The 17,423-nt window shown below is 47.9% G+C and overlaps 3 protein-coding genes across 3 annotated transcripts; 2 read left to right on the top strand and 1 right to left on the bottom strand.

Moving 5' to 3' along the window:
• The first annotated feature begins 4 nt into the window (after positions 1-4).
• On the top strand, positions 5-2,590 carry C8Q69DRAFT_23708 (putative glutamate-cysteine ligase Gcs1). The gene is made up of 6 exons (XM_028626446.1): positions 5-254; positions 338-403; positions 463-605; positions 660-785; positions 838-1,423; positions 1,475-2,590. The coding sequence occupies exons 1-6, from the start codon at positions 132-134 to the stop codon at positions 2,471-2,473; spliced, it is 2,043 nt and encodes a 680-aa protein (XP_028489036.1). The 5' UTR covers positions 5-131; the 3' UTR covers positions 2,474-2,590.
• A 41-nt stretch (positions 2,591-2,631) lies between these two features.
• On the bottom strand, positions 2,632-3,417 carry C8Q69DRAFT_450920 (hypothetical protein). Its single transcript, XM_028629468.1, has one exon. The coding sequence runs from the start codon at positions 3,244-3,246 to the stop codon at positions 2,707-2,709; it is 540 nt and encodes a 179-aa protein (XP_028489035.1). The 5' UTR covers positions 3,247-3,417; the 3' UTR covers positions 2,632-2,706.
• A 1,934-nt stretch (positions 3,418-5,351) lies between these two features.
• On the top strand, positions 5,352-7,195 carry C8Q69DRAFT_396734 (cholinesterase; the record flags this gene model as incomplete). The annotated part of the gene is made up of 4 exons (XM_028627752.1): positions 5,352-5,621; positions 5,676-5,862; positions 5,916-6,536; positions 6,603-7,195. The coding sequence occupies 4 exons, from the start codon at positions 5,352-5,354 to the stop codon at positions 7,193-7,195; spliced, it is 1,671 nt and encodes a 556-aa protein (XP_028489034.1).
• Between the last annotated feature and the right edge of the window lie 10,228 nt (positions 7,196-17,423).

Below are 17,423 nucleotides of genomic sequence, written 5' to 3'. Positions count from 1 at the left end.
TACTCCGGAAAATAAAAAAAAGGGTATCTAACATAGAGCATTCGCTCTGTCAGTCGGGGACGAAAAGAGTCTGATTCAGAGACTGCTCACTCTTTGCGCGTGAGGTGCCTCGGACGCAATGGGTCTGCTGTATGAGAATTCACCCCGCATCTAGCACAGTGCTGACAGTTGATCATTTCAGAGCCCTCGGAACTGCGCTGGACTGGCCAGAGGCTAAGCAAAAAGCGGATCAAGTGCGGAGATGGGGAATTGAGGTTGGTGTTCATTTCCGATATGCCCCAGGGTTATCGTTATCTTGGGGAAATGTCTGTCAATGATCGTTGCTAAAGCGCCATAGCAACTTCTGGCAACATGGAATAGAGCAAAGGGGAAGGAACGGGATGCACTCCTGTGGGGAGATGAGGTACGTTTGGCTCCTAAATAATGGTCACGCCAATTATCTGACTATCTTTCTTATATCAGGTCGAATACCTCGTCGTAGCGGTCGATGATAAGGCTCAGAAAGTCCGGCTTTCCCTGGCCCAAGCGGAGATTTTGAAATCATTGGCCGAAGATGAGGCGGAATGGAAGGCAGGTGGCAGCGTACCAGGATTGAAGATATCACAGTAAATCCACCATGTCCACTATATCGGTGCTGGGCAGCTCTGATTCTCTCTTAGCGATAGCGATGCGCTACCTCATTTTCACCCCGAGTTCGGACGATTCATGCTGGAGGCTACGCCGGGAAGACCGTGGGGCATCGATTTCAAGGACTTGCTGAAAGTGGAATCTAATATGCGCTGGAGGTATAATTCACGCAATGTTGGTTTTCGTCGTGCCATCTGACAGCTATCCCAGACGAGATATCGCCAAAGCACACATGGATCCGAGTGAATTCCCGATTACTCTCACTACTTTCCCGAGACTTGGTACGAAGGATGATTACATCGTGCCATATTATCCCCCGTCAGGACCAGCTCTGCGTTCTCAGTTCGTGCCTGATGAGATCGCCAATCCGCACATTCGTTTTCCAACACTAGCAGCAAATATCAGGTCACGACGAGGGCGCAAAGTGGAAATCAATGTTCCGGTCTTCAGAGATGAGAATACACCGTGGCCTTTTCACGACCCAACTGTCGATTATGATCTCCATAAGTGGCCAGAAGACGATGATGTGCGCAACGGCGCGGCCAAAGAAAATCATGTCTATATGGACGCTATGGCATTCGGAATGGGAAGCTGCTGTCTACAGATCACTTTCCAAGCAAAGAATATCACAGAAGGCAGAAAGTTGTACGATCAACTGAGCCCGCTGGGGCCCATCATGCTGGCATTGACAGCAGCAACGCCTATCTATAAGGGATTCCTTGTGGACACGGATGTTCGATGGAATCAGATCGGCGCATCCGTCGATTGCAGAACGCGAGAGGAGCTTGGAGAACTCGTAAGTAATGTCGTTCCGTATATGAGGCGAGAGACTAATCTGTATCGTTAGCCCCTGAAGAACGACAGGTGGCGGATACCCAAGTCGCGATATGCCTCGAACTCTACGTATATCTCCCAAGACCCAAGGCTCCGAAAAGAATATCTTGACCCGGATCTCGTCGTGGATGAAGATCTCAAGAAGCGTCTGATCGATGGTGGCATGGACGACCTCTTGGCAACACATTTCGCACACCTCTTTATCCGCGACCCTCTGGTGGTATTTTCAGAAGACATGAAGGAGCTCGATTTGAATTCCACTGATCACTTCGAGAATCTCCAGTCGACAAATTGGCAGCATATGCGATTTAAGCCCCCGCCACCCGATAAGGACATTGGCTGGCGAGTCGAGTTCCGATCGATGGAGATCCAAATAACGGACTTCGAAAATGCTGCCTTCAGCATCTTCATAGTTCTCATTACTCGCGTCATTCTCAGCTTCGACCTTAATTTCTATATTCCTATTCAGCGTACAACAGAGAATATGGAGACCGCCCACGCACGTAACGCTGTGCTTGACCGGAAGTTCTATTTCCGCAAGGATCCATTCCATCACCGTGTACCAAGGTATAACAGCAATGGTAGCTCTGCTGCTACCCCGGCTGGGGGCTCTGCCGTCAGTACGCCACCCCCATCTCCACCTCTCGGTCCTGTTGAGTCTGAGTACGAGCTCATGACCATCTCCGACATCATCAACGGGTCGGAAGATGGCACATTCCCGGGTCTTATTCCTCTGGTTGAGTCGTACCTGAACAGCGTCAATGTGGATGTCGAGACGCGGTGTGCCCTAGCACGATACCTTGACTTTATCCGAAAGCGCGCCGACGGTACTCTTTGGACTGGTGCTCGCTGGATTCGGGAGTTCGTTGCGACGCATCCTGAATACAAACATGACAGCGCAGTCTCCGAGAAGATCTGTTACGATCTTGTCGAAGCGGTTAAGGAAATGACGTATAAAGAAGGCGAAAATGGAACTGTTGGGTGGGAGATGCTGAGCGGTCGAAAACCGTGACTTGGACACATCTCACGACACATGCCTTCATTTTTCAGTTAAAATCATACTATAGAAGGCGATTGGCAACTGCTTGGATATGTCACTTTTATGATACTAGCGCATTTACACATATTGATAGCAAGATAGATCGAACGATATGGATACCAACTAGGCTTTCTACTATCCATGCAATAGTTTCCTGGTCTAACACATTCTCGTATCCAACAACCACTTAACCATCGCAACATCTCTCACTCCATCTGTCTCTCCTCATCTGTCGGCTTCCTCGAAGAATCAGCCACTCCCGTAATCTTCCACACCCCGTTCAACTTGTGCAAAATGAACAGATTCACCCCCACATGGTCGACGACGCCGTTGATTTTCGCCCGAAACGGCACCCACACCGTTGCCATATTCCCCTCCTCGTACAGCTTGACTTCGTGGTTCCATCCTCTTTCGTGGATCTCATCACGCATGGCTGTGACGCGATCAATGAAGGTATCAATACTGCAGAAGCGGACAGGAGCCGGTTGAGGCGCGCACAGCGCCATCCCAGCCGCTTTGAGGCAGTGCTTTTCGAACTCGGGTCTGGATTTGTTACTGAGAGCGGAGAGGAAGGAGTTTGTGATGGATATGAGAGTAGAGACTGTGACATCTGTTGATTCATTTGCTGATTTCGACGCTGCTGTGTTGTCGGAAGTTGCGTTCGTGTCTTGTTCTTCGGTCTTAGATGGTGGCTGTTTGTTGTCGCTGGCCGTAGTCTTGTCAAGGGGTTCTTTTGCTGTAGACATTTCTATAAATCTACGTCTTCAACTTTTGGCGCTTTGGGGAGGGGTGTAATTCAAGAATGCAACGTATTGGTCAGGAGATGATATTTTAGACGTCTAGAATCACTGTAACATTCGCTACCAGCACTTTGTAAAGCATCAGAAGAAATAGGAAATACAGGTCATATAATCTCAGCAATAAATCAGATCTCCAATTGCCCACGGTAACATATTACTGTACATGTCACAAGCTCGTAAAACATATCTTCCTGCAAGATTCAGATCCACGTGAGTATAGTATACGACTAAGACAAGCTGCATGGCCATTATGACAAATATACTCCCACGGATTCCTCTCATTTAGCAGCATCAGACTCTCTATCTGGCTAATACGAACGACACGACAGTAATATAAGGCGACGTATAACGTTTCCGCTCGAGTCCTATTCGTCACGATCGTAATCTCGAATATTTCCCATCTATCCAATCACAAAAGCTGCCGGGGGCCGAGACTCGAGACGAGAGTAGATAATGCTAAGTGTCGTCGTACATTGTACAACCCTACGATTCTGGGGCCGAGCTTGTCTCGTTCAGCTGATTGTCTTTTTAGTCGTGGACTCTGAGTGGTTGAAAATGCGTATATTGCAGCACGATAATCAACCAATAGCCTTTTGGATGAATGGGGGCTCTCGGTCTATTTTTCTTCATCTTTTTTATAAGAAGTGACACGTATGATTAGCTGGAAAATGAGGGTTACATGGTTGTTTTTAGCCCTGTCATGTGGTAGTGGCTGTTGTGTTGTGGAACATTGTTTGAGATCTAGTGGAATCTCGTCGAGGCCTATGGATGATGATAGATGAAATGTTTGTTATAACTAGAGGCTTGTGATTAAGCAGTAATCTCGTATTGTTCAAAGGGCATATATATGCCACCTGTAACTTGTTAGGTGCTGTCCAGGAATATTATAATCTAGAATAAGTCGCTTGTTTCCATATAAACCTGTCTTTAGGGCCAAACTTATTCATCAACAATGTTGTGGATATGTTCTATATACTCTTCAAAAAATAAACGACCTTTCGAGACTCGCTTCGACTAGTCTGCATTCGACAATATAGAGTGTAGGGTGTTATGTATATAATATTCCTTCGTTCCATAGGCTTCTGCTCTCTCTAGAGATCAATTTACTTATCGCTGCACACATATGTACATCGTCGAACACGGTGCATTTCTCTCAAACATTTGGAGGGAACCACTTTTAGTTTAACTCTCAGAGCTATATCATCAACCTATTGAGATAATTACCTGCCACCAACCCGCTTACTGTTAGTCCATCTTTCAAGGTATCCATGCCTGCCTTAATTCCTCTTATTATGGACCTGTTTCTCTGTTAAGAGGACGACCTTTGAAAAATAGATTGGAAGTATATCCTGACCCAAGGCACATAACGCACTCGTACGTACAGTGCGGGGTTAACAATGAGAATAGTAACATTATTATGTTCCCAGAAGAGTCAAATCCCATGCTGGTACTGATTTCGTTAGGTTTGATCTCATGGTCTCAAAAACCAGATCGGCGCTTTCACGGATAATCTCCGGAGAAACCCGTGGGGGATAAAAATAAGAATCAGCCTGATCGCCAGATCAATATTACCCGCTACTTATCTATTTCACGCAGGGCTCAGTTTGATCAATTGATTTCCTTCTCCGAGTTCGAGTTGTACTCAGACAGCAGACGTTCAACTCTACATGACTTGGGGACAGAAACATCACAAGATAGCCGCGATCTCCGACTGATAGACTGTTCCGTCGACTGGAGAACCCCACATTGACTCCTTTTCTCCACATGTCAGGTCTATATCCCGTTTATTTTATTAACCTGCTCCGGATAAAGCCCCTCCCGATATCTCCTAAAATGATTAGTGAGGAACCCCTCAAATCCATGGTCTTGCGCGCCTTTGCTCCGTGCAGCGGTAAATCAGCCTTTTGAGGAGCAATCTCCGCATAAAGACCTTGTACCTTGTGGTTGCCGGTTCCTATATGCCCCCGCCACACACATATATTAAGATCGATACCTGCGGACATGGCTGCGATACAGCCGGTAGGAACTGGGCGCTTTTACGAGGTGACATCATGAAGACCATACTCGCTTCTCTCGGCCTTCTCGCTGCGGTGTTGGCGGCCGCTACTCCGGTTGCACGTTCTAAACCCATAGCGCATGTTATTAATGGGACATATGCCGGGGTCTGGAACGAAGAATACAATCAGGATTTCTTTCTGGGCATGCCATATGCTCAACAGCCTGTGGGTGATCTGCGGTTTGCTGTACCCCAGCCTCTGAACGAGAGCTGGGAAGGTGAACGCGATGCGAAGAAATATTCAGATATCTGCGTGGGGTATGGAGTATGTTATATTTTTCCGGTGGGATAAAACTTTCACTGACAGAGGGTCAAACAGACAGACTCCATCTGGTATCCTATGTCTGAGGCCTGTCTCACGATAAATGTCGTTCGTAGCTCGTCTGCAAATGAGCTTTCGAATCTTCCTGTGGGAGTTTGGATCCATGGAGGTGGCTTTTATGAAGGATCTGGATCCGATCAGCGGTATAACATGTCCTATATACTGAAAAACGCATATGAAATCGGTACGCTCATTGAACAGGATATAGAAAAGAGAAATATACTTACCAAAATACAGGAAAGCCATTCATTGCTGTTTCCTTCAATTACCGAGTATCAGCATGGGGATTCATTAGTTCAAGCGAAGTCCAAGGGACAGGAAATACCAACCTTGGACTCCGGGACCAAAGGCTGGCCTTGCAATGGGTCCAGGAAAACATCCATGCTTTTGGTGGTGATCCCAAAAAGGTCACAATCTGGGGCGAATCTGCGGGTGCTATATCGGTGGGAGCCCATCTCACAGCCTATGGTGGAAGAGACGACGGACTATTTCGTGCAGCCATTATGGAATCCGGAGGGTCCATTGCGGCGAACCCTATGAATTCCACTGGCTACCAAGCTTCCTATGATTCCATCCTCGCCGGGGTCGGCTGCTCCAACGCGACAGATACCTTACAATGCTTGCGTGAAGCTCCCTTTGAAACCCTCAACTCGGTTCTCAACGGCACCGATGGTAACCCCCAATACAGCTTTTGGCCCGTCGTAGATGGAGATTTTATACGGAACTGGGGCAGTGTTCAGCTTGCCAATGGCGAATTTGTCAAGGCTCCCATTATTTCAGGGACAAACACAGATGAAGGAACTGCTTTTGGGCCAACGGGCATTAACACCACGCAGCAATTTTACGAATATCTGACAGGTCGGTGGGAATTCATTTCATTGTGATGTTGTTTTGTCAAAATCGACTAATTAATCTGGGATATAGATGGTTCAGCTGGAATAAAGCTCCCTGGTTTGGTTGCGAAACGCATTCTCGATCTGTACCCAGACGACCCATCACAAGGCATTCCCGCCTTCCTAGGTGACCAGCGAGTTCCTTCCAAGGGCTACGAGTGGCGTCGAACAAGTGCTTATGCAGGCGATGCTGAAATGCACGCCAATCGCCGTAAACAAAGCGAGACATGGGCTGGTGCATCGATACCAGCCTACTGTTATCGGTTCAATGTCCACTCCGCAGATGTCCCGTATCTGGTCGGCGCCACCCACTTCGAGGAAGTTTCTTTCGTATTCAATAACATCAACGGGACGGGATATCACTATGGCAAACCGTTTGCAGGCACTCCCCCTTCGTATGCAGAGCTCAGCAAGCTCATGACCAGCATGTGGGCTTCGTTCATCCACGATCTCGATCCTAACAGTGGAGTGCGCAATTTTACCAACAAGTGGACTTCCTATTCACAAGATAAGCCTGCTGACTTCCTTTTCGATGCCAACGTTACCAGTCACATGGAGCCGGACACGTGGCGTGGGGAGGGGATCGACTATATCAATTCGATCGCCAAAGCATACTGGAGATGATCAGGATTGGTAGAATCGCCTTGGCTCTCTGCATAATCTGTGAGAATAGTCTCATGACTATGACCATTGCATGGGAGCTATGACCCTATCGCCTTCAATGTATGCCGTAATAGTAATAATTACATAGCTCTCAGGTCCGGTAACAGGACTTTATCTTACTACTTCGCACAAGTCCACGTGGCATATGCAAGGAAAAGACATTGCCAATGTGATAACAACCCTCTTCACGTCTCGCATGCTGGCTGCATGATAGATCAGTCTCGTGTACAGTCCCATTACCATGGATTCGCTACCCACCATAACTCACTTGGATCACGTTGACGTTAAGTTTTATGTGGGAAAGATAATCTTTGCTCTGTCCATTCATATTTCTCAAAGTCATAATATATGGAAGTAGAAGTCCTCCAGCAGGCACGTCTACTATAGTAGCGTGATCATAGAACTTTCTGCAATAAGCAGTCAACCCTAATTGTTCTATCTGCACGCTATGCCAGGATAAAGTCCATTCGCTTTAAAAGACATTTCAATCTCAAAAAAAGCAATTCGTTATAGTCTACACTAAGACTTTTCGGGATAAATATATTACGCAGCAATGTGTACGCCTATCAATATATATATACACAGCTTCACCACAATACCAAATATAACGACCGATATTAAAACGATAATACAAATAGATTGTGGGGAATATACATAAGACTTGAGAATAATTTTTACTTATTAAGTACAAGAACTACCGTAGACTATATCTGGTACTTGTTTGTATAAAAAAAGCAATTAAAGAGTGTGATTCACAAAAGAAGTATCACATGACCATATAGCTTCCTTTTTATATCAGAAACATAGATGGTATGAACATATGGACGTATAAATTGAGTTTACGAACTAGAATACTACACGCATAGACATTCAAAGCATGTGTATATATAGGGAACCCGGTGTCGATTGATATCTACCCATGAAAGTATACGCGGAAGGTAGAAAATTGAGAAACTGTATATTAACCTGTTGAGTACCTATTTAGTCGAGTAGACCTCTTATATTGTGCGTTAATAGTTTTACAGTACCTTGGAGTTGTCAGGCTGAGTTATGTTATTAGCACGGAGATATTTCATTATTGTCCCCTAAAATCTGCGGCGAATGACACATGGCCATTACTGTTACAGTCAATTGGTACCGAGAAAAAAAAAAGGCTTGATCTCATCATTAGTAAGAGATAATTAGGTGGCGGCAACGATCATGATGCCATTGCTATAACTAAGCGAGCTGTTCTCGTAACATGTGTTACTCCAGACTAACAAGGTATTACACGTGTGGCGAATCTTATTTATTTGTGATAGTACCATAATTACGGGTCCTTTTCATGATTCGAAATTTATGAGACGAGACTCTGCACTTGGCTAATGAATCTGTGGCACCACAGCCCATCTGATTCTGGGGAATCCATACGTACCGTCCCATCTCGATCGGCTAGGAAGCTCGTGACCCCTGGCACCCGCGCTAGAAACACTAGACCATACTAAAATACTATCAGATTCAAGTTACGATGATCAGCAGGGTAGGCTTGAGTAGAATAATATGATGATAATATCCAACTAGCGAAAAGCGGACACAGAGTCGAAACTCGGAAAAGCTTGGGTCGCGCTGCCGAATGAACGACATGACCTCCATTGCACCGTTCGTCACTTCCACGTTCAGAAACCTGAGCCCTGTATTTGTCCATCTCAACCCAGCGGAGAAGGTATATCGCAGGTTATCTATCACGTATTCTGCATAGTCTAGAAGACGAACTATTACACCGTATTGAGCTTGTATTTGATTTTCCGAGCAATCTGTCTTGGAATACCGCCGGAGGGGAATCATTTGGGGAAGTGGGAGTCCCGATTTAACGTCGCCATCGTGATAGCGTCGGATACGTGGTGCAAATCTTGCAGATTCGAGATATTGCCAATTTAACGGTCTGCCGATCATATGGCTAGTTCCGTGGACCATGACGTAGACGCTACTGACGGGTTACGGTTCATGGTAGGGATCATGGGAGTTGAGAAAGTAGACGATGGCAAGCAGTAATCATCATGATCGTTGAGAGATCTTCCTAGGTCGAGGATGCTCAATTGAAGCGGCCATGTAATAATACTCCGTACATAATACGCAATACTGGGTGAGCTAATTTCAGAGCGGGGGTCTTCTAGGTGTTTCGGGCGGATCGATAGTCAGACTGCTGGCCTGGAAAATGCCATTCGAGGGCAACCAGAGAAGGGTTCTGGCCCTGTGCCACAGGACCCAGTTTGACAGACAAGCCCTTCACCGGTCGATGTAGTAGTTAGTTATTGTCCCTTGTAAGTTGTAACCACTTACTCCGTAGGTTGGAAAGCCTGCTCCTTGATCACCCGAAGGAAACGATACGAGCACATCGTTTGTTTTCCTCACCGCAACCCCGTGGAAATGGAGTGCTCAGTGTCGAGTAAAAAGATCCAGGAAGAGAGATAAGCATTTGGTGATGGATGTACTTGAGTAGTATGGACAAAAGACAAGATACCATTGATCATATCGTCCCTCCACGTTCAATTACCGTGTGGGAAGGGTGCAGAGAGCCTGCAAACTCTAAGCTACCAGCAAGAGAAAGTAGTAGAGATCGGAGAGTTTACCACAAGCTAGTGGAGCCGTATTCCAGTCAACTGCATCCTGCGGTCCAGTGGTCAGGGACGAGCCAAGGTCGGCTGTCACTCAGAGAGGGGCTGTGGCGGTAATAGATAATTCTCTATTTGTTAATATGTGCTAGTAGACTCGAATTATTGTGAGTAGGATTTGCGGCAAAAGGTCTCGTCTGACCCAGGAAGCGCGACGCGGCGTATAACTGGCGGGAAGTAGAGTATTACGGAGTAGGAGGAGTGCGTCCAAAGTGGCTGGAATTGAGAGGCTCGGCTGAGGTCCATTTGATCGTAGATCGTAGTGACAGTGCACGGGGCAGAAACTGGGTCATAAATTCGCTCCAATCGTGGGAAGGCGATTCATGGAAAACAAGCCTTGGATTTGCACGGGGCTTTTCAGACCAGCATTATTTAGCTCTTTCCGACCTAGACTAGTCGCTTCAGCCCAGGTCAATAAACTGCGCCTTACAGATTAGCATCTTCGTTCGCACTTCTAATTTGTGTCGCCAGGAATGGGCCCAAGCTGAATACCGCAGGGAGAAGCACTAACGATCAGTACCGATGTGACAGGATAGGATCTGCAGTACAGAGTAAAACGTAAGGATCTGAAGTAGGACATCGGGGCTGGAATGTGCCGGCACACGTGTCGAAAAGGAAGCAGAAGGTCCCTTCCGATATTAGCAGCGCTGCACATTCATCGATTAGGATATAATACTGCCCACATCTTTTGATGGTCACATCTGTAGATCAATGCATGCAGCAAGGTCTGATGATTCCGCTGATATCCTGTAGAATGGTATTGATGGCATCTTCATCGCAACATATCCCTGATCCGTGGGGGAGCCGATGTGTGTGGGTAGCAGAAAGCCAAGGTCGAGTGGAGCATAACGGTCGACGGCGCTTCGGGAGCTGGGGATCTATCTCGGAAGCTTTTCAGGATGTTCCCTTGCCGGTGCTGATCCCTGCCGTAGATGGACGTTAAAGCAAATCGGACTAGCCTTCTTGCTTCTACCGAGTCAGGTTGTCCTTGCAGCATCTTGCCAGATGGGAGGGCGTTGACAATTGAAGGCTAATGGTGTCCTGCCAGCGACCGACTGCAGAATGCAGATATTTTGGATGACACAGTAATATGTTTCGTACTTCGTAGATGTGGAAAAAAGTCGCGGCCCATCCAACTAACTGTTCGTCGTCTCCTCTCCTTCGCTACGGCTGCGCCAAGGACCCAACTTCAGACCGACAGTTCGAGGTGTTCGCTAGTCAGCCTCACTGCGGGCTATTCATCAAAAGCTTAAGACAGCGCTGACCTGCCGGACGAGCTCTATCGGAATCTTGGTGCCAAAAGATGGGAATGTGGACCTGACGTGAGACAAGTTCAGGATCGCATGGGGACAGCTTGCCAGAGACCAGGACAGAGTCCATGGGAAGAGCATGATCGCAGCCACCAAAGCGACAGGGCAATGCAGCGATCGTACCGGTTTCCATCCATGCGCTGATTCTGCTGCTGTGGTGGTGGTGGTAGTAGTAGTTAGTAGTGGTGGTATATCATTATTGTAGTTACCAGCTAGGTTAACTGCGGATCGGACCAGCCAGTTCAATAATAACAATAATAATAATGAGAAGCTCACAGCATCGACTGCAGGCGGACCTGAGGATCAATGATTGCCCCTTTGGTCGAAGTGCAGGAGTAGCTGGTCTCCAGGCATCTTGGGTAAACCCTTTCGGTCGGGACAAGTCGCTGTCTAAACTTATTCTTGACGCTCCCAGCCCAGTTATAGGCCAATCGGTATAAGGACGTACCCATACTCCATAGTCCGTATTATATGGTATACGGATTACGGAGTGATCTGTACGGAGTAGTTGAACTTGGGGGGTTGTCCGGGGAGCTCTACCCAGTTGTCCCACCCCTGTCAAGAGGACTTGATAGGTCTGAAGCGCTCGCAAGCCCCTTGACATTAGGGTGACAGATGCCGATCGATACGCGATGCAGGACGCCAACGTCTCGGGCGAGTCGTGGCTTTAGTCCAGGAGTTGATGGACATCTTGACGATCGTGGCCACTAGTGGGACTGATCCCCGACACCACTCGGAGATATAACCATCTTTGATCATGACTTGTTTGCGGCTCCCAGTATGGTTTGAAACGATAACCGGACATAGCTAACAACCTTAATATCAAATGAAGATTGCAATCCGGTTCGAGATGTAGATCTTCTGGGTTCACTCTGTCCCCGTGGGTTTGCAGCTCCAGCGGAGGGCATTTGCATTGTTCGATCAGATGAATTACCGTAGTCTACGGCGGATGCTCATCATCACAGCCGAAAACTCAATAAACCGATGGAGCTGCCAAGTCATATCTTATTCCTATCATTGTGCTCTTCGGATCGACCCATGGACCGATAGTTTGAAGCGATCTGAGCTTTCTAAAAAAAGGCTTCAGTTGGATGCCGTGCCCGTGTACGGAGTATTGAGAATTCTGGATCTTCGCAGAGATGACTGTCCCGTTGAGAATGAGCGATTTCTAGTTGGGAAACACGACTCTGGTGTCGGTTCGATAGTTCCAACGGCAACCGCACGTTCGATCGTCCCCAAAATGCGGTCCTCATCACCACAACCACGCCGCGCGCAATCCGCCATCAGTCATTATAGATCTAAATCGCTATCGCGAGGACCTTGAAGTCTTGGCCCATGAACAATGTAACATGCATTGCTGCCAATAATAATAACATGACCGTGGACAGTTGATCAAGGGCGGTGAGTCCGCAATCAATGCGGAGTATGCAGTTTGAATTTACATGCAGCACCAAATCAATTAAACGCTGTGATAATGTTTAGCTATATTCCACTTGATGAGGTTTCTTCATTAGGAAGTAAGTGGAAATGAAAGGCCACTCGCGCTCGTTCGTTGTAGGAAAGCTCAGACAGACATTTCGGTCAGATAGTTGCATCGCGAGCCATAAAATGATACCCCTTGTTAGTCAGCAGAGTAGTAGCCAACTACCTACCTAGGTAGTTAGTTCAGCTCGATCGAGCCACCTAGCTAGTTGACTTAATCAAGCATCTTCAGCAGCAGCTCCAAGATGTCCCATCACAGTATAAAAGCCACCAGACGGTAGTAAGATACTCTGGAGATCAGGTTTAAAAGCTACGACTCACTAGCTTGAAGATTCGCGACGTTGAAAGTAGTGATCTTGGCAAGAAGTCATTGGAATGCGTCCAATAATCAGACCAACCGTCCCTGCAAATGATCGTCAAGTGGGCAGAAATGCAAGCTCTGGCACACAGTATGCGTGATTCCAGGCGCAATCTCAGAACTAAGACGTTCTTCGCTTCGAAGTTATAAGGTATACACATGCATTTCCGTTGAGAACATCTCGGGTTGTATCTAAGTGCGCGCTAAAAGTAAGGAGCAGCACTCCCGAGACTTTTACTCTTCGGAAAGGAAGATTGGATACGGCCAATTAATGACGATGTTCCAAGATCAACGGCGAATGAATGCCACTGGGTCATGTACGTGACCCATCCGCACCACTGATTTCTGTGATCGCGCGTTTCAGCAGTGACCAGAAATCGTATGTGAGTTACTCCGTATTCATCAGAGGTATTACACCACACATCGAGGAAACTTAGAGAAGACGAGATTCCTCGGCGAGTTGGCTGAATATAGCACTCGGGATCTGACAAGTCAGTCGGCATTTGCGAGAGATTAACATCAGCTAACTCACAGACCTATCTGCAGCCTCTGCTGTTAAAGAACACGGGATATATACCCCAGGTTCCCGAAGCCTCTTTCGCTTTCCCCTTAAACCGAGTCGGCAATGCCTTCGCAGATCTCCAATCAAATCAGGCTTGGTTTCTCTTTGGCCGGAACGGCGCGGGCAACGAATGTAACTGACTAGTATAGTTGGTCAAACCCACTCCGAGGCCGTTATCTGTCACTTATCATATTCTAGTGTGGCGCACTGCGACTTCAGGGGACTGCACTTGTCCGCTCTAGGCAGGCTGGACTGGGTTCGCAAGCAGGTAAGACACCGTTTGTTCGTTTCGAGATGGCCCAATATGACCGATATTCCGGGGATCAAGGGGCAAATTTTGGCTGATAACCTGAAAGGACCCCGAGCGAGTTCTTCGAGCGACACTAAATAGGATGACCCTTGTTAAGTCGTTCATCCACATCGACGTTTGGGTCGATTTGAGCCCCAAGTATGTCATGATCCCGACCTTTGCTGCATCATGCATGATCCCCCCCATGGTCGACAAGAACGCTGCGTCGATTCGAACTTTGACTAGCGCCGTAGCAGTTCCAACCGATCATAGCATAACCCACCCAGCTGACGACTTCTTGTGTGCTTACCGAACGGCCCTTTCGCAGCAAGCTGAGAAACTTGTGCAGGGACGTCTTGAGCCTAACAGCCATCCAAACACGAGTCAAGTAAAACGAGGGTCTAGATGACGGAGGTGCACCTCGTAGAATTGCTGGTCATAGATGGAGTCTCAACCGATATCAAGAGGGTGCCATGGGAGTCTGTTGTTTTACGTTGTTCGCATTCGCCATGGTTATCCGACCATTACAAGACTACTCCGTATAGACAATCGCAGCACAGAGAGTAGGTGTCAGCGCAGAGAATCGTGGTTGTGCTGTCAGATGCGATTGCCAGAGTGGCATCGAGCACAGATGGTGGGGACCGGCTTCTTTAATCACCTGTTCATGCGCTACTGCTCTCAAGTTGTCTTAAGCATATAACGAGGACTCGAATTAGCTGAGAACCAAGCGGCTTCGAGATAACGGTCAGAATACTATCAGACGATCAAACGCTACCTCAAGAATACTCGTGTCGAGAGCGGTCTGTCGTATATCATACGTAGATCAGATATATCTACTCGGGCGACCGACCTTCACCCTGTCGTCATGCTGGTTCGCATCTGGCAACTCCTTTTAGCACGACTGAAAGGGCCTCGAGAACATGTGTGGCGGCATTTAGTGGACGAGCGACAGGATCGTGGTTCAAGATCGGAGCCAGCCGCAACGCGCGCCGTTGAAATGACGGATCTCATCGATCTCCCATTTTCTGGTCCTTGTTCTTGCTCGGTTCCCCCTGTCAGTTCCTAACTTGGTTCGGTGGTCGAGTTTGCCGGTAACAGTCTCTGACTCGCTGAATTATCCTGGACTTGAAGTGGTACTATCGTTTAGTGGGACCTTTCCGGGTTGACGGGCCAGCGTACGGAGTACTGTGATCGGCTGATGCTCTCGTTGACGGTTGATCAGGGGTGTCTGACAGTGTGGCACTTTGACCATTAGTGCAGATGCAAGATCGGTGCATGAGCCCGTAAGAAGAGGTGGAGTGGCTATCATGACTTGGAAAGTAGTTTTTTTTTTTCCCTCGAGTTGGTACACTTCCTCTCGTAAACCAGTCTACAAACATACTGGTACAATAACACCAGGAAGTAGTGATGGGTGGTCGGTCTCGGATGTCGTCCCATGATAATATTAGCAACTCATGGGGATGATGAAGCGAGGCGGTGCAATGAGCCTGAGGGACCCTGGGATGGAACATAAATAGAGGGATTAATAGTACCCGTCATTCTGAACAGGTTAGGTTCCCTAAAAAGGAGATCCGTTTAGACTTGTCCTAGAAGAAAATCTGGCCCTGAGTTGAAGACGGATACGCAGAGGTAGCCAATTCTTTGCCCAGTGGGAACACCCGTCTGGATGGCTTTCACCGTTATCATCTCTATAGCTGATTGCTCTGAGAGGTGGATCGTTCGGTAGAGATCTTTATGTGATAGCATGTGACGATAAAATGCAAGTCCCTTGGCAGCGTAGAAATCGCGACGATGATAGCTCTCCTATGGATAACAGTCTATCCCACAATCATCGAATCCGCGATGCGAGGAGCGCGACAAGAAGTAACTAACATTGACGAGGGCCAACGGAAGAAAGCTGCAGGTTAGAAAGGGCAGAAGGGAACGAGAGCTGGTCACGGGGTCGGGGCCTAACAAAGGCAGCGGACGAGGAGGGTCAATGACCGCACAAAAGGCCATCTGCCATCCAAGTAACTTATTATTACTTCTTCCCTCCGTTTTTAAAAATTCTTCTGATCAAGTATCAATTTGCCTCGAGATAGGTCTCATCTATTCACTTCTTGTTTGTTAAGAACTTCCCATATTGAACATACATACTCTTCAGGAGATCGGTGACCTTTTTCAAAAAGCGTGGATCTTTGCCACTGTACTAACTAACTGACTTAGGCGGGACTCTTGACAGCTCCAGACCCAGACGGAATAAACTTAAGCTGCCGCATGCTGGCGATTAATCGTCTGAGGAACGATCGACTGGTCTCCTCTTGTCCCTCTAGTCCGCGTCGTGAGCAACCAGTCTAACCGTCTCTGTCTTCCAGGACAGTTCATGTACAAATCGGGTGGACTCAACTCTTACAGCGTTCCATGGAAATACACTGCTGCCATTGCAAGGTACGGGAGCCTAAGAGCTGCACCATGTGTCATTTGAATCATCATTCCGGGGGATTCACCCACGTCACAGGGGCCACTGATGGCAGCGACTGCTACAAGTCTCACAGAGGCTGCAGTGCATAATGAATCATCACCGCTGCAGGTCGTCAGATTATTTATTTAGGTTTGACTACCTGCAGATAGTGAGGGCTTGTTGTTGGAAGAATGCGATCGGAGTCCTCCACCCTGATCGTTGCCAGATCTGGGCCTTTGATGCTACGTGCAGACAACTTGACTGGCTGATTGCTTCAGGGAAGCTGTGTACTCGACTGCTTCTGATATTCAGAGCCGGTGCGCATGCGCTCTGTTACCTACTGCCGTTCTCATCTGCCGTCGAACGTTAGGAGAGATCCAGGGCGTTGGATCTCCGATCTTATCGATTGCCATTCGCTGGGCTCCGTCCGGCCGGATCGCCGACCACAGCCATGCTTGGCCGTATTTACTAGCCACGGATCGCGCACAATCCTATTCTTGCAGGCGACACGGGTTTACCCCTCCCCGTCCCAGGCCAGCAATAAACCATGATCATCCATCTCACCCGCTTTCACGGGACCCACCTATTTTGACCCCCCTGGGCTCTGCAAAGCACTGCGCCCACCTTGGTCTCTCTATGTCCTACGATAGGACAGTCTCGCTTACAGCGCCTCAGCGGGACAATGGATCCGTGGCGGTTCGATGCCAGATCTGGTCAGCATCTGATATCCGTCAAAGCCGGGTGCGCATTACGGGGACAGGGAATGGAATCATATAAAATCGAGGAGTAAGCGGACAATCAATCAATCTATCTATCTATCTATCTATCTATCAACCACTCACTCACTCACTCACTCACTCAATCAATCGACAACAATACCAACACAACACCTGTCTCCCCGGTCAATTTGGCGTCTCGCGGTCCTTTGCCCCTTAAAAAGCCGCTGTTCGCGCGTCAGGACCGACCTTTTCCCGAAACAGCGTAGTTCACGATCTATGGATCTCCATGCCTGATCCGTCCCACTATCGCCGGCCAGCGACTAAGGATGGGGAGCCATTCCACTTTTTTTTCTGATCCTTACGCACCGCGCTGGAGCC

This window comes from Paecilomyces variotii (assembly GCF_004022145.1).
Source record: "Paecilomyces variotii strain CBS 101075 chromosome Unknown C8Q69scaffold_1, whole genome shotgun sequence".
Classification (NCBI taxonomy): Eukaryota; Fungi; Ascomycota; class Eurotiomycetes; order Eurotiales; family Thermoascaceae; genus Paecilomyces; species Paecilomyces variotii.
The sequence above is the reverse complement of the archived record's forward strand: the minus strand, read 5'-3'. Positions and strand labels throughout refer to the sequence as shown.

Coding starts and splice junctions, on each gene's coding strand:
- C8Q69DRAFT_23708 (XM_028626446.1), top strand. CDS start 132: ATGAGAATTCACCCCGCATCTAGCACAGTGCTGACAGTTGATCATTTC. Junction 255..337: donor TGCGGAGATGGGGAATTGAG/GTTGGTGTTCAT, acceptor AAAGCGCCATAG/CAACTTCTGGCAACATGGAA. Junction 404..462: donor CACTCCTGTGGGGAGATGAG/GTACGTTTGGCT, acceptor TTCTTATATCAG/GTCGAATACCTCGTCGTAGC.
- C8Q69DRAFT_450920 (XM_028629468.1), bottom strand. CDS start 3,246: ATGTCTACAGCAAAAGAACCCCTTGACAAGACTACGGCCAGCGACAAC.